This window comes from Kryptolebias marmoratus, linkage group LG7, assembly GCF_001649575.2.
Source record: "Kryptolebias marmoratus isolate JLee-2015 linkage group LG7, ASM164957v2, whole genome shotgun sequence".
Taxonomy (NCBI): domain Eukaryota; kingdom Metazoa; phylum Chordata; class Actinopteri; order Cyprinodontiformes; family Rivulidae; genus Kryptolebias; species Kryptolebias marmoratus.
This window is the reverse complement of record NC_051436.1, coordinates 5,089,282-5,111,824: the sequence shown is the minus strand read 5'-3', so window position 1 is coordinate 5,111,824 and position 22,543 is coordinate 5,089,282. Positions and strand designations below refer to the sequence as shown.

General features: G+C 39.8%; 2 protein-coding genes and 1 pseudogene across 2 annotated transcripts in view; 1 reads left to right on the top strand and 2 right to left on the bottom strand.

The window, feature by feature from the left end:
• Positions 1-12,448, top strand: part of sema4f (sema domain, immunoglobulin domain (Ig), transmembrane domain (TM) and short cytoplasmic domain, (semaphorin) 4F) — a 56,286-nt gene extending 43,838 nt beyond the window's left edge. The window contains exons 2-15 of the mRNA XM_017427970.3: positions 320-465; positions 1,855-1,914; positions 5,549-5,647; positions 6,716-6,827; positions 6,943-7,062; positions 7,172-7,326; positions 7,535-7,716; positions 8,298-8,439; positions 8,521-8,734; positions 9,625-9,734; positions 9,830-9,981; positions 10,374-10,429; positions 10,572-10,762; positions 10,894-12,448. Coding sequence (XP_017283459.1) covers positions 320-465; positions 1,855-1,914; positions 5,549-5,647; positions 6,716-6,827; positions 6,943-7,062; positions 7,172-7,326; positions 7,535-7,716; positions 8,298-8,439; positions 8,521-8,734; positions 9,625-9,734; positions 9,830-9,981; positions 10,374-10,429; positions 10,572-10,762; positions 10,894-11,601 — 2,447 coding nt within the window. The 3' untranslated portion in view covers positions 11,602-12,448. The remainder of the gene's footprint in view (positions 1-319; positions 466-1,854; positions 1,915-5,548; positions 5,648-6,715; positions 6,828-6,942; positions 7,063-7,171; positions 7,327-7,534; positions 7,717-8,297; positions 8,440-8,520; positions 8,735-9,624; positions 9,735-9,829; positions 9,982-10,373; positions 10,430-10,571; positions 10,763-10,893) is intronic.
• Positions 12,449-14,096: 1,648 nt separating this feature from the next.
• Positions 14,097-18,737, bottom strand: LOC112450938 (annotated as a pseudogene).
• A 2,104-nt stretch (positions 18,738-20,841) lies between these two features.
• The window catches only part of LOC112450934 (carbohydrate sulfotransferase 12-like), a 2,964-nt gene continuing 1,262 nt past the window's right edge, over positions 20,842-22,543 (bottom strand). Inside the window, exons 2-5 of the mRNA XM_025008517.2 lie at positions 22,383-22,538; positions 21,777-21,920; positions 21,395-21,699; positions 20,842-21,310 (exon numbers count right to left, since the gene is read on the bottom strand). Of these exons, the coding sequence (XP_024864285.1) occupies positions 21,070-21,310; positions 21,395-21,699; positions 21,777-21,920; positions 22,383-22,538 (846 nt within the window). The 3' untranslated portion in view covers positions 20,842-21,069. The remainder of the gene's footprint in view (positions 21,311-21,394; positions 21,700-21,776; positions 21,921-22,382; positions 22,539-22,543) is intronic.

Genomic DNA, 22,543 nt, shown 5'->3' with positions numbered 1-22,543 from the left:
CAGAATAATAGAAGGTCACAAATTCAGTGATTATACCAGTTCTTCTGGGGCTGTGGTTATTTTAGAGGTTAGGGTGTTTGCCCTCATCATCCCTGTCTTCTGACAAGATCTCTAATTTTCTTAATACTTTTTGCTGCTTATATGATTATTGATCCAGTTCATCCAGTCATCCTCTCACAGTTACACGGGTAAAAGAGGAAGTAAACCCTTTTTTGCCCCAGTTGGTGGATTTTTAAATCCAGTGATTGTCAGCAGAACCAAGATCTTTTTTTGGAAAAACTCATTAAATCTCTTATCTCCTTTTTATTTGGGTCTGCAGGCACCATCCTGGGTCCGGAGACATTTAAGGGTGTGACCAACTTCAGCACCTTCCACCTGGACCGACCATCAGGGACGCTGTTCCTGGGTGCCAGGGATGCCATACTAGCTGTGGACACCAAGAACCTAAACAAGCAACCCAAAAAGGTGATAAATATGTAAACATGTTAATATCTGTTATTGTGTCTGTTTGTAATCTATGGATAGAAAACAAAAAATCCTAATAATGACATTTAAACTTTGTTAACTTTTCTGTATGTTGTTTAAATAAGAGCTAAAATGTTACATTTGGCTTTCTAAAGTAAGGATCACAAGTCTTTGTAACTTTTATATTGCATTAAAGTTTGTGAACTATCGGTGTACATGACAAGGCTGCAAAACATGTCAACATTGTTTTCAAAACAGAACCCTGAGGCTTGTTTTATAATCTATAACAGTGTACATTTTCAGTAATTCAGGAAATAGGACTCCTAGTAATCAAATTCAACAAAACTTTTTTTTTTGTCCTTGAAGTTTCTGAACTGTGAAAGATCTTAAGAACAAACTAAAACTTTGAAAATGTCAAATGAAAATAAATTTGCTTAAAAAAAATTAAAGAACTTTCAAAGCTGTATTTAAATATGAGAATGTCATCTAATCTGTGAGGCCTGGTAGTGGTAGTATCATGGTTTGAGTCTGTTTTGCTGCATTTGAGCCAGAATGACATGGTATCATCCATCCATCCATCCATCCATCCATCCATCCATCCATCCATCCATCCATCCATCTGCTACCATTTATCTGTGGTCGGGTTGCGAAGGCAACAGGTTCAGGAGAGAAACCCAGACCTCCCTCTCCCCAGCGACACTCTCCTGCTCCTCCTGGGGGATCCATAGGTTTTCCCAGGCCAGAGAGGATACATAATCCCTCCAGGGAGTATTGGGTCATTCCCGAGGTCTCTTCCCAGTGGGACATGCCTTGAAAACCTCCAAAGGGAGGTGTCCGGGAGGCATCCTAATCAGACGCCTGAACCGCCACAACTGACTGCTTTTGAAGTGAAGGAGCAGCGGCTCTACTCCGATCTCCTCCCCTGATGACGGAGCTGCTCCCCTTATCTCTAAGACTGAGCCCAGCCACCCTACGAAGGAAGCTCATTTTAGCCGCTTGTATCCGGGATCTTGTTCTTTTGGTCATGATCCAAATGACCACAGGTGAGGGTTGGAATAATTGGAATCATGGTATCATTGATGGAAAAATAACTGATCACTGATGCTGACCAGACTGATTTGCAGAAAAGGTTTGGACACTTTTGCCTCTCACACATACAGTTTGTATGATCACATGACTCTATTTATTAAATAAAAAGATAAATGTAGTATTTTTGACTGATTAGTTTAAATGGGTCAGCTCTTTTTACAGCAGGGGCTTCACTAAGTCCGGCTGCCTATTTCACAGACACAGACGTAAAACAAATCAGAATGACTGGAGCAGAACCTTTAATTATAACACTGATTATGGACTTATTCTGTTCTCTCTGTTTCTTCACCCGTCTTTCAGATTGTCTGGGAGGTGCCAGAGGAGAAAAGGACTTCTTGTTTGGCGAAGGGAAAGACAGAGGTGAGACTTATAGATACATTAAATATTTGTGTTTCTCCCACAGCACTTCTTCTGTCTAATTCAGCTCCGATATGAAAACCTGTGAATTATATATTCGGTCTGAAACTTTAACAGCTAAGAGACATATCAACAACGCAGGTTAGAACCTGCATTCAGCTTGATTTCCGGTGACTCATATTATTTACTGTTCTGTTATTTAACATGAAACCTCCTGCAACCCAGGAAGATCCCAGATGAGAAAACAACCACTGAAAGATCATGGATAGTTGTTGTTCTTCTCTACTCAGTACTAATCTGAACCTTTTAAATGACATCAAACTAAACTGATTCTTTTTATCGTGACTAAGTAACTACACAACTGAGAGCATTTAGATTAACTTTGAATGAAAATCTCTTTGAAATTATTTATACGAGATGTTAGATTGTTAGAAACATTAGATCTATGAAGGCACTGGGGAGAATGGTAATAAAAGATATGAAAATACAAGCGCTAATGGCTAAGAACAATATTTGATGTTTTTGTGCAATGAATTCCATAAAATTACTAAAAAACAAGTGATTTAGTCTGAGTAACTGGTGACAATAATAAAATAAATAAAATCTCATTCTTCCTCTGGTACCTCTATATTATAAGATGTATAGATACCTTTAATTTGTTATAATTTACATGGACTCATAGCAAAGCAGCATCACATATTGGATCCAAATGCTTTAAAAAGTCCATAAGATTGAATGTATTTTGCTTGCATATGTGTTTATGCATTCATTTGAGTTTGTTTCACAACCCCATGCTGTTGGGCTTGGGATGAGAAGTTCTGGGACTTACTCCAAGGCCTGGTGAGGGGTGTCGGTGGGCACAGAGACACAGAACCAGCGAGAGGCAGAGAGGCTGTATATGAAGACACAGATGTCCAGTAACTGTCTTTAGAAGCTGATTAATTAGAGTGTGCTGTACATCTCCCTGTGACAACAAACAAGCTGCTTACAGTAAACTCACTGCGGTCTCGGTCTGGATGGAGACTTGTTTCTGTCGGGAATCGGTTTTACTGTGTTTCTTTTGTATTTAGTGTTTGAGTCTGGTTTCTTTTGGTTGGAGTTTATTGTTGTCTTCACATTTTGTATTGTTCTCTGTGCCTCTGTCATCATTCTCCTCTTGTCTGCCTGCCACGCCCATCTACACCTGCCCCAAGTTTTGTAATCATCTCACCTGTGCCCACTTCCCCTAATTACCTCCTGTCTTTAAAACCCGGTCATCTCCTCCACTTACTCGCTGGTCCATTGTCGCTTCATGCGCTGTCTGGTTGTCCCTCTCGTCTTGTGCCTCAGTTTTGGATTTTTTTATGTTTGGTTTTGCTGCCACCTCAGCCTTTGTTTTTGATTATCTTTTATTTTAATAAATTAGTTTATTTTTGAAAGATGAGTCTGCGCTCTGGGTTCGCCTCCTTCTCCACCCACCATGACAGTTTTAGAGATTCTTTGGTCTTAAAAAGCAATGACAGATTGAAGTAGAGCTTTTAATCCATATTAGATAACTTGAGATTACCATCTAAGGCAGGGGTCAGCAATCCTGGTCCTCGAGGGCCACCATCCTGCATGTTTTCCTTGTTCCTCTGCTCCAACACACCTGATTCAGTGGTTAAATCACCTCTTCATGTTCTGCAGAAGCCTGTTAATCACCCACTGATTCAAATCAGGTGTGTTGGAGCAGAGAAACAAGGAAAACCTGCAGGATGGTGGCCCTTGAGGACCAGGATTGGCCACCCCTGATGTACACCATGACCTTTACTTGCTCAAAATGTCCTTTTTAGCCAGTAGTAGGTCAAAGTTTTAACAGAGAAGTTCAATTAGCTTTGACATGTTTTATACGCTCATCATCAACATACAGTAGATTGCTTTCTTTCCTTATATGAAAAGCTGTGGAGCTGACTGGCTTATAAAGGCAGGAAATAGAAGAGCTGGGGTTTTTCTGTGAAAACAGTGATTAACAGATTACATCTGAGTCAGAAGGAATGGGAGGGAAGGGAACTGCGAGAAAGAGAGAGAGAGCAAAAACAGGAATAGATAGACTCAACAAAAGGCCACCTGTGTGTGTTTAGGTTCAGTTAACTTTGCCTTAGACAGCTCAAGACCATCGGACTGAGAACATTTGGTTGAAATGAGGGCGTTTGTTCAACAACCATTTAAAGGGTGAGGGTGTTTATAGGATTAAGGTGAGAATGTTGCACAACCACTTAGCTGCAAAGAATATCATATTCCTCCATTTGAGATTTCATCATGTTGTGGAGGCCTTTTATCAAGTTACTCACATAGATCAGCCAATGAATCATGATGATGCTACAGGTTCCGGTAAACAAAACAGGTCAAGTTTCACTTGTTAACAGCTGCAGGATGTTACGAAACGCAAGCAAACTACAAGTGTTGAAATGATAACTGTGGAACTGAAATATCCCATCATTGTAATCATATATTACAAAAACATCCACAACAAAGTAATAGTTCAAGGTTTCCACACACTATTCATCAGTTCATAGCCAAAACGATGGAACTGATTGATACTCATATTTTTCTAATAACGAAACGAAAAGGTTTTAGATGTTTTAGTGGGAGGAAAGCATTTATATTAAAGGTTATTATAGTGCTTCATTCAAACCAAAAGAATAAAATAAACCTCTTAGATCCCCCCCCTGCCATGACGACATTGTGAGTGAAGCCTAATTGCAAGGATGACTTTAATTTTTGCGAGTGAAATGATTAATCCTGAGCTGATCCCATTGTTACCGGCTTGACGCTCGCTGTGCGTCTCAAATAAAGCTGTACCAGCGTGGCGGTGCTGAGCGGCGCTGGTGCTGGTGCTGGTGGGGAGATGATTCTGGTGACACGATCTGGGCAAAAGAGAGAGGATCAGGTCCCTGGGGAGGCGGTGACTCAGACCTGGAGCTCATCCAGAATACCAGACGATGCCAAAGACACACACACACAAGGTTAAAGATAAATTACCTGCGTCATGGTTTCGTGGTAAACGGGATGGGACACTGGGAGTATGTTTTCACATTAGACAGTGAAAATAGACACTGCAGCTGTAAAGAAAAGTATGTAATTGTGTATATCACCTGTGTAAAAAAACAAAGAAGAAAGTAAATATATATATATATATTCTCAGCTTTTATGTTGAGTGGGTGAGTAAGGACTGTTGGTTAATTGTGGGGATCTCAAGTGTCACCTAAAGCTGTGGGGGTTTCCCATTTCCCATTTTCCTAATGTGGCCGAAAACCAAATTCAAAACTTCAAACATCAACATTATTCAACTGAATTTATGTTGACTTTGTGTCTTATCAGCAAAAAGTAGTACTTGGATAACATAATGCATTTATTCAAGATAACTTTGTTTTACCACAAAGATATATATGCAGTCACTCTTTGAATTGAATATTTCTTCTGTTTACAGTGTTTTCCATTTAGGTTAAATTGTACTTTATGATAAATAATGTTTATAACTCAAGAATAATCAAATACAGATTATTTCACACAAAACATTAAAAATCTATACTTTGCTTCTTTATTAATAAGCTTAAAATAGGAAGTAAAACTCGTGCTTGCCTTTCATACATTTCTTTAACTTTGTCTCCCCCTGCAGGAGGACTGCAGAAACTACATCCGTCTGCTCGAGTTCCTTGAAAATGGTCAACTCTACGTGTGTGGTACTTACGCTTTCGACCCCCAGTGTGTGTTCCTGGTAAGACTATCCATCATTTTCTCCACTTACTGACGGGTGTGATCAATCACTGCTGGGCACACTGAATATTAAACACACAGCAGCAGCAGGATGTAAATTTATATTGCTGTTTTTTTTTTGTGTGTGAATGTGCTGCTCCACATGAATGTCAGTTTTTGAGACCTAATCTAAAGGAAAATCAGAAAGGATTGCTCCCAATTATCTTGTGAAATGTTATCTTATCAATACTGACAATCTTTTTTAGACCATAAGATGTAACTTTTCAACTGAGAATAGCATCTATCTATTTCTAGACATTTCTGCTTGGACAGCAAATATCACTAGGAGAGCATAATAAGCATTGACTGTTCACTAAAGCTCACTAAAAGGCATTCCATGAACCATCAAACTAAGACTAATGGCTTGTATGATGGAAATCAAATCTAGTCTAGTACAATTATTTCCAAGCTGCTCAGTGCTTTTTTTTGTTTTTCACCCACTGATCAACAAATTGGAGGGCCAAGGTGGGGCTCTATGTCCTCCCAGGGACATCGTGACCTGTGGAGTGGGGAAACCAGATTTGAGCTGTCAGCCTTCCTCTCTTCCTCTCTTCACTGTCTCCTGAGCCACGGTCACCCATAGCATTAATGCTTTAGGTTTATGCATGGCCTCCTTATATATTCAGACCTCCGAATGGAAGCCAGAAGTTAAAACCGGAAAGAAATCAACTTTCCCTGTTGGCGGGCTCCAGTGCAAGTTGTAGTTCCTGCCCCCTCCATACTGATGGTAAAATAAAAAAAATTACACTTCAGGTCATTTTTTCTGTTCAGATATTTATTTTTCTGACACACTTAGCTGTATTTAGTTGTTTCACGTATCACCATGATTGTGTGTGGGAGGTTTGGCAGGACCTACCCTCCTACATCCCTAGTGTGCAGACTCTGGTTCCAAAAATATAACATGGCAGCTCCCATAAACCAGGTCCAGCTGCCTTCAATGCCCAACAACAAGAGAAATCAGAGACACTGGGTCTTTAATCCAAGCAGTCTGGTTTTGATCTGTACCTCTCTTTCCTCTGTTGTCCTGCAGGAACCCTCCTCCTTTACGTTGGAGAAAACTAAGAATGGAGGGGTGAAGATGGAGACCGGGAAGGGCAAGTGCCCCTTTGAGCCCAGTCAACATTACACAGCAGTGATGGCAGGTAGGTTGCCACTGGACAACTTAATGGTGCTGTTTGTTGTCAGCTTGACCAGCCGAATCTGGTATAAATGTTTCCAGAATGTAAAAATGCTCTCCTGTCCTTCTCTGTTGTCTAGACGGTATTCTGTACACAGCAGCCACCAGTAACTTCTTGGGAACGGTGTTTGACATCTCCAGGGCAACAGGACCGGAGCAGGAGCGCATCCGAACTGAGCAATCCCTCAGCTGGCTCAGTGGTGAGAAGCACACCCACAAACTCATACTTTCAGACACACAAACACACACTTTCTGTCAGTGGCACACCTTCCCACAGCCATAATTAAGGTTTTGTTTCTGTTGATTTAGATCCAAAGTTTGTCAGCTCCTCCTTCATAAAGCAGCCCGTGGACAACAACCCAACAGGGGATGATGACAAAATCTACTTCTTCTTCACCGAGACAGCCAAAGAGTACGACCTGTACACCAAAGTCAAAGTGCCGAGAGTGGCACGGGTCTGCAAGGTAAGCTGCTGTTTTCATCCAGTGTTTCGTTTCTTTTCTGTTTACCGCCTGCTGCCATGAAAGGTGGGTGATCATACTTGTTTGTCTGTCAGCAAAATATTTCATGAACCACCTGATAGATTTTATTGAAAGTACCTTTTGAAGTCAGTTTAATTTAAGATGGCTGGGTGATTCGATTGGACTGAATTTATGTTGGCTTCACATTTAGTCTGATGTGGGAGGGATGAAGACTCTGCAGCGACGTTGGACCACTTTTCTCAAAGCCCAGCTGGTGTGTGAGGACAAACCCAGCGGTCAACGGTACAACGTCCTAATAGATGTCTTCACCACTCAGCACATTCCAGGCGACCCCAGCAGCACACACTTTTACGGACTCTTCACCTCCCAGTGGTAAGCTGAAAAAGTTGAAGGAAGAATCAGACTGTAATGGGGACTGTAACTGGTTTGTAGGTAGATCAGCATCAGGGTCAGGGTGTCGGGTTAAGACAGTAATTATATATGTTCAGATGAGTAAAGATGAAAGAGAGAACGTCCAGGTCCAGGACTCGGCTTCAAACTTGTCTTTAATTAGACTTCTGCATGAACATTAACACTCAGCGGTGTTTGAGTGTATGGGTGTGTGTGTGTTTTTTTTCAATTGGACATACATCTTTAATGCGACTGATTAAATGAAGCCCGAGTCATGACAATATCTCTCTGAACACGTATGAAGGATTATTCTGGATTGGTGGATTATGGGAGCACCTAGAGGTGAAAATATGAACTACAAAAACTCTAAACTGCAGTCATACTGAGGTCTGAAAACAAGCAAATAACAGTCTTTTGTACACAAACCCTGAAGCTTTTCTAAGACAAAGGAAATAGAGACTGTTTGGGGATTAAAGAGTTCTCTGCAGCATGACAATGATCAGGGAAAAAACAGGACAAGATTTTTAAAAAAGTAAAGCCATTGAAGATACTTTTTTTTACAGGGAGCCTGAGGACGTGTCAGCTGTGTGTGTTTTCAGTCTGTCTGACATCAGCAAAGTGATGGACGGTCCTTTCAAAGAGCTGAAAAAGTCGTTTGAGAACTGGAATAATCCCGACCCTGTTCCCACACCGAGGCCTGGACAGGTACTGATCTACATGTTCTCATTTACAAAAAACTATTACTGCAATTCTGTAGATTAAAACAAGTCACCCTTTCTCTTTTAGTGTTTGAACAATGCACTAAAGGCTGACGGATTTGAGTCCTCCCTGAAACTCCCCGACAAAGTGCTGACGTTTGTGAGAGACCACCCTCTGATGGAGAACAGCGTCACTGCAGCCCCCTTGTTGGTCCGGAAGGGGATCAGATACACCAAGCTGGCTGTAAACCTGAAGGGAAGTGCAGAGGAGCAACAAGCAGCAGTGCTACATCTTGGAACAGGTGAGGACTGAAAAAAACAAATGTAAAAAAAACTGTGCAAAAGTCTTGAACCGCCCTCTATTTCTTTATTTTTTGCATAAAAGAATCCATATCTTCCCTGAACTTTTCAATCAAGTCTTAGGCTCAAGGCTTTTTGAAGTTTTTCTTTGAACTTTGACTGCCTTTTCATGCCATTTCACTCCAGCTGTTGTGCCAAGTCATTTTTAAATAGATATGTGTGTAATTGATTGTTTTTCAATCTACTTAATAGTAGCTCCTTTTACAAAAAAAGGTCTGCAATATGGCCACAAAGACAAGTCCCTCTTTAAGCTGCCTCTGGCTGTTCATAAATCACATCCTGTGACAGTATAATCTGTCATCACTACATCATACCCTTGGGCCACAATCCCATTTCACCCTTTCATATATCAACAATTGTAGCTCTGTTACTACTTCACTGTGTGGCTCAGAGGTGTAACAGCGGCAGGTTGACTTCATAAATCCTACTGAGAAAACCAGAAGGCATCTCAGGCCCAGCAGGAGGGATTTGTGAAAGAGAAGGGCGCCTTATGATTAATTCAAATATGAAAAAAATTCTAATTTAAGAGCATGAACACATTTGATGTCCACACATAAGAGACAGTTGATCATAGTCAAAACTGTAGTTGTATCTTCAGCATCCTGCTGCTGAGAAATTATTCCTCAAATACACTTTAAAAATGTACACGAAATTGTGGCTCAAAGGAAGCATATTTCAAAGAAATAGAAAGCGACTCAAAACTTTTGCACACTTTCATAAAAACATAGAATGTAGCTGACAGGTTCTCCTTCAAATTGAGTTATTTGGTTTTCAAACTGAAATAAGAAGCAGTAAAATGCTTTAAAACATTAATGGTGTGTTGTTGTTGCAGACCGTGGGGAGCTCCACCAGGTGGCAGTAGTGGGCCAGAATACCACTTTACTCCAAGAGATTCCTCTTTTTTCTTCCACAGAGCCTGTTAATAATATAATCCTGCATCAGGTAAAGCAGATCCATAATTTACTCCAACTGCATATTTATTTTTGTGCAGTGTATAAAAAGATCAGTGGTTCTGTAAGAGTTCCCTGTGTTTTCAGGGCCGTGCGCTGGTCGGAAGCCCCCTGTCTGTGGCTCGAGTCCAGACTCAAGGCTGCGCTCTGTATCCCAGTTGTGAGGTTTGTGCCAGAGCCAGAGGACTGGGCTGTGTGTGGAGCTCAGAGCATAAAACCTGTCAGCTGTCGGAAGCAGAGTGAGTACAACAAAAACATCACGATGAAGGCGAGGTCGTTTTACTCTGGAAGATCTCCAGAATTAAAAAAGCAGAACAGAACTGTAATCATTTTCTTTCATAACACTGTGTCAGAGTTTGTTTCAAACTTCTAATATTGATAAGTTTTGTCTTTATGCATTGATGTATTTCAGTAAAGCCTCAGAGACATTAAACAATCTTGAAGGAAGGACAAATATAAGTTTGTCCTTAAATTTATAATTCATTATAAGTACAATATTACGAAAAATAGGAAAGAAAGAAAGAACATTGCTCATTTTAAAATTTTAAAACAAAAAACAAATGGAAAACTAACAAACAAAATTTTGGCAAACTATTGCACTTTAAACCTTAAACATTTCTTTGTGTTTCAGCCCCGGACCAGGTGATGTTATAGATAATGCCTTAAAAAAGTGTGGTGCACACGAACGTAAGTATATTAAGGGTTTTTTTCAGATAAGAGTTACTTTAATTCACCTATAATTAATCATATGCTCATGTTGCTTCTTTATTTTAGAGTATATCTCTCAGGTCAGTGAATTGATCTCTCTGGTTCTGGTTCTCACCTCCAGGTCGTTGCAACCCATCTACCAGGGACCTGAAAGTCTTCATAGGACTCCGTATCCTGCTGCCTTGTGTCCAGCTGTCTCCCCGGCCCTGTAGCTGGGAGTATCCTCTCCACAGACACACCAGGCAACACAACTCTGACTTGGAGGTGACTGTCACAGAGGACAACTTGGGAAGATATGTTTGTACATGCCAGGTATGCACATATGACAAATACAGAACTTTCACAAGACTTCAAATTTTTAACTAGACTTTTTACTGCATTATAGAATATTGACCTAAACATATATGTATTTTTCTCCTGCGTGTCTGGTCACTGTCCTACAGGAGGGGGGACCGAATGTGAGAGAACCCACCCCCTGCCTCAGAGCAGCCTATCATCTGATACTCGAGGACCCCAGTGTTGAAGGATGGGTGGAATCGACAAAAGGCCGTCACGTATTAGCTGTCTACATCCTTTTCTTCTTCATGGGTCTTTTGCTCGGTGCTTGCCTTTTCTATTTTGTGTACTGGAGGAAACGAGGTGCCATTCCGGGCCTCCGCAGGCCTGATAATTCGCTGTCATCAGAGAAGGGGCGGGAATTACTTGGCTCCACGGCCACGCCACAGTCCCCCAGCAGCGCCAGCCTGCTGTCTGACGGGTTTAGGCTGACGGAAAAACGAAACGGGACGACAACCTCAACGACAACAACAACACTCCTCAGCAATCACGGTAATGGTGGTCACCATGGTAACAGCTACAGCGGTAGCCTGAATAACAGTAACCCCAGCAATGGACTATATGCCAACTGCAACACAAGTAGCGGCGAGCTGAAGCTCAGCTCAGAAATATTAGCAGCAAATAGGCTGGATGGAAGTATGGGGGTGGTGGTAAGGCCTGAAGGGGGGGAAGGAGAGTCAAGGGAGGGGGATGAAATAGATAAGGGGTTGGAAGATGGGTTACGGGAAGGGTTGGACAGACTCGATGTGGAATACAACAACTTTCGGTATAAATCTCCAGCACCACTGGCTAAGTGTGAAGAAAGCTCAATATGAAAAAAAACAAAGCAAAACTTCAACTTTGAACCATTTTGCAGCATCCAAATAAACTAAGAACCAGTGGGAATAAACGCAAAACAAATGGTACTGCCAAATGCCTTCGGATGGGAACTGTGGCATGAAGAGATTTATGAGAGGACAAGTTTATGTCAAAGCATGTGAAAAAGCTTTTATGTATGATGAGACGTGCACGGCACAAAATATAACTGTGTGATAAGACCACTTATTGTTATTCACTCAGGAGAGCCACGGTTTAAAAACGCTTTGGATGTAAATTTAAATGTAAATATAAGCAGTGAATTGAACTGTGAAGACAAGAAATCAAAGATGTAATGTCTACATGTAGACATGGAAAAGCCATATTTTGTTGTTGTGCGGTCTTTCATTCACTTATTCAGATGGAACTGCAAAGGAAAAGTGCACTTTTGTCTCAGCATCTTCCTGTGTAATCCCGTCCGTCTCTGTGACCCACCGCTCATGTCACAAACCTGGACTTTATCCACCAAAGGACTGGTCCGCCACGAGTGGCCATGGGAATCAAATACAGAGAGGTGTCACGATGAAAGACTGAAGAACCATAAAATCTCTGCAATCTTCAGGAAATCAAGACAGGGCTGTCCCTGTTCCCACTGCAGCAGTTCTCAAGAGGTTGTAAGATTTAGGATCAATGATCAGAATTATTACTGAGACAGAACAGAACTCAAACGTCTTTCAAATGATTTCAGTCTCAGAGAATGGACCTTTTTCAACTCAAAGCCACCTTCACCTCATTTTTTGAGTGGATTTGAACATAAATGTATTGTTTTTTTTGTTATGTTGTTTTATAATAAAGTAATGAACAGCTGCTGATGTTACTGTTTTGTGTGCCAAAAATTTAAGGTCTTATAGCAGTCATTGTGGACCGAAATCAGTAAGTAAATTCTGCACACATTGGCAGGCAATGTTTCCTTAGGCCTTGTCCAAACAGGAACACTGTTTTTTCTAAAATAATCTTTTAGAAAATGTTTCTAGAAATGTGTTCAACCACATGGACACTCAGTATACAACCCAAAATACTGTAGTAACTATGCCATGTGCTGTAATGCTGCCACAAAATAAAAGACATGGAGTACATATATACTGTCCAGACATCTCCGGACAGAGATGTCTAAGGTTGTTCCTGAGGTCTATTGGAGCCACTCTCCCTGTTTAGGTTTCAGAGCACCGAGTTCTCCGATGACCACTGGCACCACTGAGGCCTTGACGCTCCACAACTTCTCTATTTCCTGTTACAATATGCATGACACAGGCGCCTATTGTTGTGACACATGGTTGTTTACACCTGTATTGGGCATGTCTATTTATGTTCCAGTGCATAAACTTGTGTTTCATTCAGAGCTGCATGACGGAAAGTTCTGATGGATGTTTAACCTGTTTTACCTGTTGAGGGTGTGACTGTTTTTTTGGGAAATGGTGTGGCTGGGAGAAAAGTTTGACCTGATAAATCAAAAGGTGTTATAGTTAAGTACCTTTGGTTGGACATAGACCTGATGAAAATTAACCCTCCTGAAGCCCTTGCAACTGAAGAGAGGAAGAGAAGCCCTTGTAATGGCCACGGGACGGTCAAAAATCCAAGCCTGAAGTTTGTCAGGTGTGTGCAGTGGCACAGGCTGTGCGTGCAGCTAGTGCTTCATAATTGGATCAACAAAACTCAGAAAAGGAGAATAACTTGTCCGTGTTTGCATGTCTGACAGCCCTTTGTCTATCTCACAGAGTGACGTAGTAAATGAGCAGAAGTCCAATACTACAAGATTCTTTTCAATCTGCCCTGTCACTGGAAGAGATGAAGAATCAGACGCATGGGTATTTTGTGCAAAATGAGATATTGTTGAAGATATGGGTTCAATGTAGTGAAATGTTCATAGCAGATACAATTTATCAAGTTGTGGTGCCACTACAGCTGCACAATCTCATGATGAATCTAGACACATGGGAGTCAGTAAGACATATGACCCCATGTGTGTGCATGGGTCTGTCTGCCTGCCTGCATCTATCTATCTATCTATCTATCTATCTATCTATCTATCTATCTATCTATCTATCTATCTATCTATCTATCTATCTATCTATCTATCTATCTATCTATCTATCTATCTATCTATCTATCTATCTATCTATCTATCTATCTATCTATCTATCTATCTATCTATCTCAGACGGTACTTGCTTCTAAGGTGCTATAAATGTTAATTAAAATTTTTACGTCTGGTCAACTTTTAGGTAAGGAGTAAAAAGGGGACTGAAAGTTGAAATAACTTTTAGGTTAACATCAGTTAAATACATTTTGCAATTGCATTGTGTTGCATCAGGTTTCATTTCATTAGTGCAGGGCCTATTGGGCCTTCTAAGATTTCTCAGGTACACACAGAGTATAGAGTTCTTTTTCTCAAAAGAAAAAAAATCTTTTCTGACATAAAATGCATCCTAATGCTTGGGTAAAAGCAATTGATTGTATGACATTTTAGTATACTTGTTTATTCTTTACATACATAACATAAAGCAATAATATGACAATATTAGTTGCAAGTTACATAACTAGTTATACATGAGCATATTGATATTGCAGCTGTTTGCAAAAAAATGTGACAGTAACAGCTAATGGTGTATGGATGTCGTCGAGGGATGTCCCATTTTATAGTTTAATATGTTAAAATATTTTAATCAGTACCCCTGGTGACCTCGAACTAAGAACCTAGAAGTAGTTGTAGGAGTATGGCTAACATTAGTAAACAGGAGATGACCTTAATCTCAATCATCAAGTAATTCACTCGGCCTTCTGTAGCCAAAAAGTCTGAAGTCTTCTTCGTAAAGCTCATACAACTTTCTCCTGTCCTCCAGGGGCGCTGCCCTGAACCAGTTCAATAGAAAATCTTGATCAGTCACATTTTCATAAGCAGAAGGAAACGTGATACTGTCCTCCAGTTTTAACATCTTCAACAACTGTGGGGCGTCGTCCTGAAGAGTCTCCTGATGGCCGATAAAGTCATACCTAAAGAAAAAGAAAAAAGTAAATAATAAAAAAAATGTGTTCAAGAGTTTTAGTTGTGAAGATAATGATGAACTCACTCTATGAGACAGGGGTGACACAGGCGATGCATCTGCCTCCAGTGAGGCTCAAAGGGTGCGCTCCTTTCTGTCTGTGGGTCCAGCAGGTACTGAATGAAGTTGTAAAATGAGGGACGAATGCCTAACCTAAATGCCTTCTNTTCTCATAGAAGTATGGATCGTTATGAAGGAACTTGTCTCTGTAAGCAGAGACGAGACGAACAAATGGGTCTCGGACAAACAGGAACTTGGTGTAATGCCTTAGTTTCGCCTGCAGAGCAAATAAACACACATCAGTCATTTATTTGTAATTGTCAGGTCAAAACTGATTTAAATGGCAGAACTGACCTTTATCTCTGTTCTTGAATAGTCATTCAGGAGAGTAAATTTGAATTGTTTGTGAACTGTGGAAGATTTTATTGAAACAAGGTCAGGATATGGCTCACCCTGGTTGAGGGCATACAAAACTCTTTTCCAGTTGGTGCATGCCACCTGTTGACAAGATATGGATTACAGTCTTTAACTATGCTGGCATTTTGTCATTGTGTGCCTAAGCAAAGTAGTTAGAAAGGCTGGTGGTTTGCAACTATGTCCATTATTGATGTCCCAGAAAATGTTTGGGTATGTACTGGTTCAAATAAAAAAAACAGGTAAAAGCATTAAAATGAGGACCTTCAAAGTAAAATATGTAACTAATCAGGAAAGACCAAATACCAGCTAATGTCTCAGGTACACTATGCTTATTTTTAGCCAACAGAAAGGATCAAAATGATGTGATTTGTTGATATTTGTTGCAAGTCCAATCTACAAAGCCCCTACCCCATTCCCCACTGGACCCTAAATGTTCTCTAAGAGGCCAGGGCTGATTTGGTAGCAAGTCAAGGTTTAATTCAGTATTTAGTAGGTGGGCCAAATGTTATTACTGATGAGTGAAAGCAGTAACGCACACATCACCTTTGGAATGTAACAGTAGATAATGCCATGTTTATCATCCACAATGAAGTTCTTCAACTTTGATTGACTTAGGTCTTCCAAAGTGTTCCCCTTTAAATTCGCCTTCTTGTGTTCACGGCATTGTTCTTGTACCAGCTGCTTTCTCAGATCCTGCAGCTGATAGAGCCTCCCTGCAAAAATAATAAATGTAAAATATATAATTTAATTACTTAATCAAACTAACGAAACAAAAATCATTTTGTTATTTACACTAAAGGGCTGGGTTAAGGTATGGTAAGAAATAAAATTTACATTTCTTTCAAACTTCTACAGCGGGTTGCAAAAATATTCATACGTCACCCATCCCTCCACCATCTTGGTATTTTCTTTGTCTTACTGCCTTATAACCTGGAATTTAAATGTAATCCCAATTTGAACAGAAGTAATAAAATTATTCCAGACTAAAAAAAAATGGTAAAGAAAATGTTTTAACTAAATAAAAAAAAAAAACAACAACATGAAACCGAGAAGTTGATTTTTCATGCGTATTAAATCCCAGAATCAACTTTTCAACCACAGTGGGTGGTGGGTATTACCATCACCCAGGACCTCAAGTGGGAGCCGACCATCAGCTCCATCATCAAAAAAGCACAGCAGAGGATGTTCTTCTTACGACAGCTGAGGAAACTCAAAATGCCAACTGAGCTGATGGTAAAGTTTTACACAGCTGTCCTTGAGTCCATCCTCACCACCTCCATCACCGTGTGGTACACTGGGGCCAGGAGCAGGGACAAACAGAGACTGCAATGCGTTTTGCACTCCGCCGAGGTGATCGGCTGCAACCTCCGACCCGTACAGGACCTGTACTCCTCCAGGACTTTAGGACGCGCAGGTCGAATTGCAGCTGACCCCTCTCATCCTGGACACAGCCTGTTTAATCTTCTCCCTTCAGGCAAAACACTACGGTCCATCCGGACCAGAACTTCCCGCCACATGAACAGCTTCTTTCTCTCTGTCACTAAACTGCTGAACAACAGATAATTAACTCTAGCACGACACAGCCACTTATCCACCTGCCATATTGCACATGTACACTTTAATTCATTTCTTTCTTGTTCCATGTTTATTTATACATTTGTATTTGTTTTATTTGCACCAGTACACCAAAACGATTTCGTAGCCTGTAACTTGTTTACAGGCAATGGCAATAAAGCGATTCTGATTCTGATTCAGTATTGAATAGTTATGTATTCTTAGGTTGTCTCTGTGTGTTTGATTGATTTGGATTTCACAAGTCTTGTTTGATTTTCAATAAAACAAACTACATCTTTAAAGTGGTATTTGTAATTCCAAAAAATAAAATATAAAATATATAAATAAATAAAAAAATAAAAATAAAATATATCCACCCTCCTCCCACAGACAAGGCTGAGGGTGTGATTCCGGTTATTGCATCTCATTGCAAACTGTTCTTATTGAAAAGAACTGTTCTGCAGGAACAGCAAGAAATGTAAATAAAATCTTACCTTCCTTTTCTTGAGACATGTGCCATCCATAAGACATAAGCAGGATTAAAAAGACTGATCCCAAAAGCCCAAAATACTTTATAAGTCTACTGCATATGGTCATGGTGTTTGAAGTGGATCAGTGCAACAGCCAAGGCTATTGAAAAAAATGAAATAAAAATCATAAGCTGAAAATCAAAACGCTTTCAAGAGTACAAAGAAGAGACAAGATCTTCCACGGTGATTCATTGGTCTAACTCTAACTATGAGAAAGTTTAAAATAAGACAATAAAAAGCTGGACAAAGACAAATTCATCAACATTGATCATTTTTAAAAGCAGAATAATCAACATCCATGTCTGCTGGGCAAGAAAACTCAGAGACCCAATTTTAATAACAAGCAAATACTATGGCAAACGATTACATGTAAAATTCACCATCATACGTATTAAAGATTAATTAACCATCAGGAAAAGTTAAAATATTTACTCATAATTACTTACAGCAAAAGCTAACAAAAACATTCCAAGGTACAGTTTTGATTCTGACTCATAGGAGCACAAAGAGCTGTCAAGTTGTCACAAACATCAAGCAAAGTTTAACATTTGTTTAAGTTTTTATGGCTCACAACTGAAGACTGAGAAAACTGTCCCAATGTATTTCACCAGGAAGAATAACCAAAACATTTTCCCCAGAGTTTGGATAAAAAATAAAAAGTCTGTTATGTAGAGGAACTTAAAAACTTACGTTTGATATTGGATGCAGCTCTAGGTTTCAAAAAACACCCAGAAAAAGACTAAATATGCTGAAAATAGAACAGTTTTCCAGAAGCTCTTTAGACATCAGCTCACTGAGTAAGCTGTGGTGTGTTTAAATCCACGGGCTCAAACGTATATTTATATATCCCGGTGCTATAAAAGTGTTCAGCCAACTCTAAAACCAGTCAGATCACTTTATAATCAAGATTTAATTGTATTGAGTGGAAACTCAAAAGTCAAGTTCAAGAAAGGTAACAAACAAATTAACTGGATGACTAAAAATTCCTCAGAGGGTTACGTTGCATCAGTGTGTTCTTTGTTATCTGTACATTTTCTCTGTGGTGTTTGTGTTTATGCTGACTGGAGTCATCACGGTGCAAAAAACCCTCAAGAAAACAGTTTCAATACTGAAACACACAACTTCAAACAGCCATAAACATTGTTTTAGTTAATATATTTCTCTCACAAAGTTAGTTGTATTTTGACAATTACTGTCTGTTGTCCTGTTTTCTTTAAAAGAACATAACTTGTCAGCAAAAAAAGTCGTTGTACAACAAATATACTATTATTGTCAGGATTTGGGTTTGATTTTCTATAAGGATTCATTGTTCTAACTCTAAGTGTTAGAATCTTAAAACAAGAAGACAAACAATGAAGACAAAAACAAATTAAATATTTTAATATAATTACTGAAAAAGCTAACAAAATTTTTCCGTGGTGCAGTTTTGATTCTGACTCACAGGAGCTTAAATAGCTATGAAGTTGTCACAAATAACAAACAAAGTTTAAGATTTGTTTAAATCTTTATGCCTCACTGTCCCAATGTCTTTTACCAGGAAGAAAAACCGAAAGATTTTCCCCACTGTTTGGGTAAACAATAAAAAAATCTGTAATGTAGAGAAACTTAAAATCTTACGTTTAAGCTTGGATCCAGCTCTAGGGTTCAAAACCCTCCAGACAAAGACTAAATATGCTGAAATATATTCGTTTTCCAGAGACACATTAGAAATTTGCTCTTTGTAGAACCTGTGGTGTGTCTACATGCACGCTCAAATAAATATTTGAATATCCTGGTGCTATCAATGTCGTCAGCAAACTCTAAAACCAGTCAGATCACTTTACAATCAAGCTTTAAAGCACTGGGTGGAAACTCAAAACAGCAGCAGCTTTGGTACATTTTCTTCCACTATTTTGTCTTTTTATCTTGTTAAATAAAGAGTTTTATTTTGCTTTTCTTGTTTTTCTCCTTGCTTGACTCTTCCCTATGAAAACATTTGATTCTCCATCATTAGTTTAACAACAGGCCCTGGTGGTTTCTTTGGTTCATGTTTTTCTTGTACATTATGCAAATGATTAGGTGTACAAAGTAATACATCAGAACATGTGGAAAGATTGTAACAGGACATTCTCACAGGTGTCTTGGTGGTCTCTCTCACTATTCTCCTGCTTGTACAGTTACTGTGACATTGTGATCTGTGATGAGAACAAGGAACAGGTGGAAGAGAACCTGGAGAGGTGGAGGTATGCACTTGAACGATGAGGGATGAAAGTCAGCCATAGCAAGACAGAGTACCTGTGTGTGACTGAGAGGGAGGCAGGTAGAACTGAGGGGCTACAAGGAGCAGAGGTCACAAAGGTGCAGGACTTCAAGTACTTAAAGTCGACTGTCCAGGAAAACGAGCAGTGTGGTAAAGAGGTGAAAAAGAGAGTCCAGGCAGAATGGAGTGGATGGAGAAAAGTTTCAGGAGTGATTTGTGACAAAAGGGTGGCAACAAAGGTCAAAGGAAAGGTTTACAGACAGGTGAGAGCAGCTATGTTGGACAGTTTGGAGACAAAAAGACAGGAGACAGAACTGGAAGTGGCAGAGCTGAAGATGTTGAGGTTCTCCTTGAGAGGGACAAGGATGGACAGGATTAGGAATGAGGTCTTCAGAGGTACAGCACAGGTTGAACGACTGGGAGTTAAAGTTGGAGAGGCCAGACTGAGATGGTTTGGACATGTGCAGAGGAGGGACAGTGGATATATTGGTAGAAGGATGTTAGAGATGCAGCTGCTGGGAAAAAGACAAAAGGTAGACCAAACAGGAGATATATGGATGCAGTTAGAGAGGACAAGGAGGTAGTTGGAGTGAGGACAGAGGACACAGAGCACAGAGTTAATTGAAAGAGACAACCCCTGAAAAGGGAAGAGCCAAAAGAAAAAGAGGGCATTACTTTGTAGAAATTCAATTTCACTTCGACATTGAAGTATTTTTTATATTTTTGTAATCATAGCCAATTTATAGTGACTATAATTGTTTTATGATAGCAATTAAATCATAAAAAACATGCAAGAGTTGAACCCTTTTTACAGTCGATGTAACTAGTTCCACATTATAAATAGGCCTATAAAGCCACTAAGGCCTTGGCTCTCCAAAACTTCTCTATTTCCTGTTATATTATTTCGTAACACAGGTGTTTATTGTTGTCACACACGGTTGTTTATACCTGTGTTGGGCGTGTGCATGTCTGTTCATGTTCCAATGCATAAATTTGCGTGCCATTTAGAGCTGCTTAATGGAGAAGTTTTGATGGATGTTTGGACTGTTTTACCTGTTGAGAGGGTGACTGTAATTTTTGGGAAATGGTGTAGCTGGGGGAAAAGTTTGGAATTATACTTACCTCAGTGCCATTGGTTAGACGTGGACCTGTTCAAACATAAAAAATCCAAGCCTGAAGTTTTTCAGGTGTGTCCAGTTGGACAGGCCATGCATGCAGCTAGTGCCTCAGATTTGGATCAAGGAAACGCAGAAATACTTCAAATACTTTTTGTTTCTGTTTCTAAATAATAATAAAAAAAACTAATAACAAAAAATGCATTCTAATTCTTTGTTTATTGCAATCCAATGTATCATGTTTGGTATACTTGTTTATTCATTAACAAACATAAGAACAAAAAACAGTAATATGACAATATTAGTTGCAAGTTACATAACTAGTTCTATACGAGCCTATTGATGATGCAACTATTTGCATAAAGATGTAACAACAAAAACTGATGGTGTATAGATGTCTTCAATGGGTGTTCCATTTAATAGTGGAGTATTTCAAAATATTTGAACCAGTACCTCCGGTGACCTCAAACTAAGAACCCAGAAGTAGTTGTGGGAGTGTTGCTAACACTAGTAAACAGGAGGTGACCTTAATCTCAATCATCAAGTAATTCACTCGGCCTTCTGTAGCCAAAAAGTCTGAAGTCTTCTTCGTAAACCTCATACAACTTTCTCCTGTCCTCCAGGGGCACTGCCCTGAACCAGTTCAATAGAGAATCATGAGAGGTCACATTTTCATAAGCAGAAGGAAACGTAATACTGTCCTCCAGTTTTAACATCTTCAACAACTCTTGGGCGTCGTCCTGAAGAGTCTCCTGATGGCCGATAAAGTCATACCTGAAATGAAAACCAGACTATAAGACTCTGATGTGTTTCAAAGGTGTTCAAGAGTTTTAGTCTTGCAGATAATGATGAACTCACTCTATGAGACAGGGGTGACACAGGCGATGCATCTGCCTCCAGTGAGGCTCAAAGGGTGCGCTCCTTTCTGTCTGTGGGTCCAGCAGGTACTGAATGAAGTTGTAAAATGAGGGACGAATGCCTAACCTAAATGCCTTCTCTGTTTTTGGAGGATCAGGCTGGTTGTTGTAGAGACGCAACATGTTCCTACCATAGTTCTCATAGAAGTATGGATCGTTACGAAGGAACTTGTCTCTGTAAGCAGAGACGAGACGAACAAATGGGTCTCGGACAAACAGGAACTTGGTGTAATGCCTTAGTTTCGCCTGCAGAGCAAATAAACACACATCAGTCATTTATTTGTAATTGTCAGGTCAAAACTGATTTAAATGGCAGAACTGACCTTTATCTCTGTTCTTGAATAGTCATTCAGGAGAGTAAATTTGAATTGTTTGTGAACTGTGGAAGATTTTATTGAAACAAGGTCAGGATATGGCTCACCCTGGTTGAGGGCATACAAAACTCTTTTCCAGTTGGTGCATGCCACCTGTTGACAAGATATGGATTACAGTCTTTAACTATGCTGGCATTTTGTCATTGTGTGCCTAAGCAAAGTAGTTAGAAAGGCTGGTGGTTTGCAACTATGTCCATTATTGATGTCCCAGAAAATGTTTGGCTATGTACTGGTTCAAATAAAAAAAACAGGTAAAAGCATTAAAATGAGGACCTTCAAAGTAAAATATGTAACTAATCAGGAAAGACCAAATACCAGCTAATGTCTCAGGTACACTATGCTTATTTTTAGCCAACAGAAAGGATCAAAATGATGTGATTTGTTGATATTTGTTGCAAGTCCAATCTACAAAGCCCCTACCCCATTCCCCACTGGACCCTAAATGTTCTCTAAGAGGCCAGGGCTGATTTGGTAGCAAGTCAAGGTTTAATTCAGTATTTAGTAGGTGGGCCAAATGTTATTACTGATGAGTGAAAGCAGTAACGCACACATTACCTTTGGAATGTAACAGTAGATAATGCCATGTTTATCATCCACAATGAAGTTCTTCAACTTTGATTGACTTAGGTCTTCCAAACTGTTCCCCTTTAAATTAGCCTTCTTGTGTTCACGGCATTGTTCTTGTACCAGCTGCTTTCTCAGATCCTGCAGCTGAT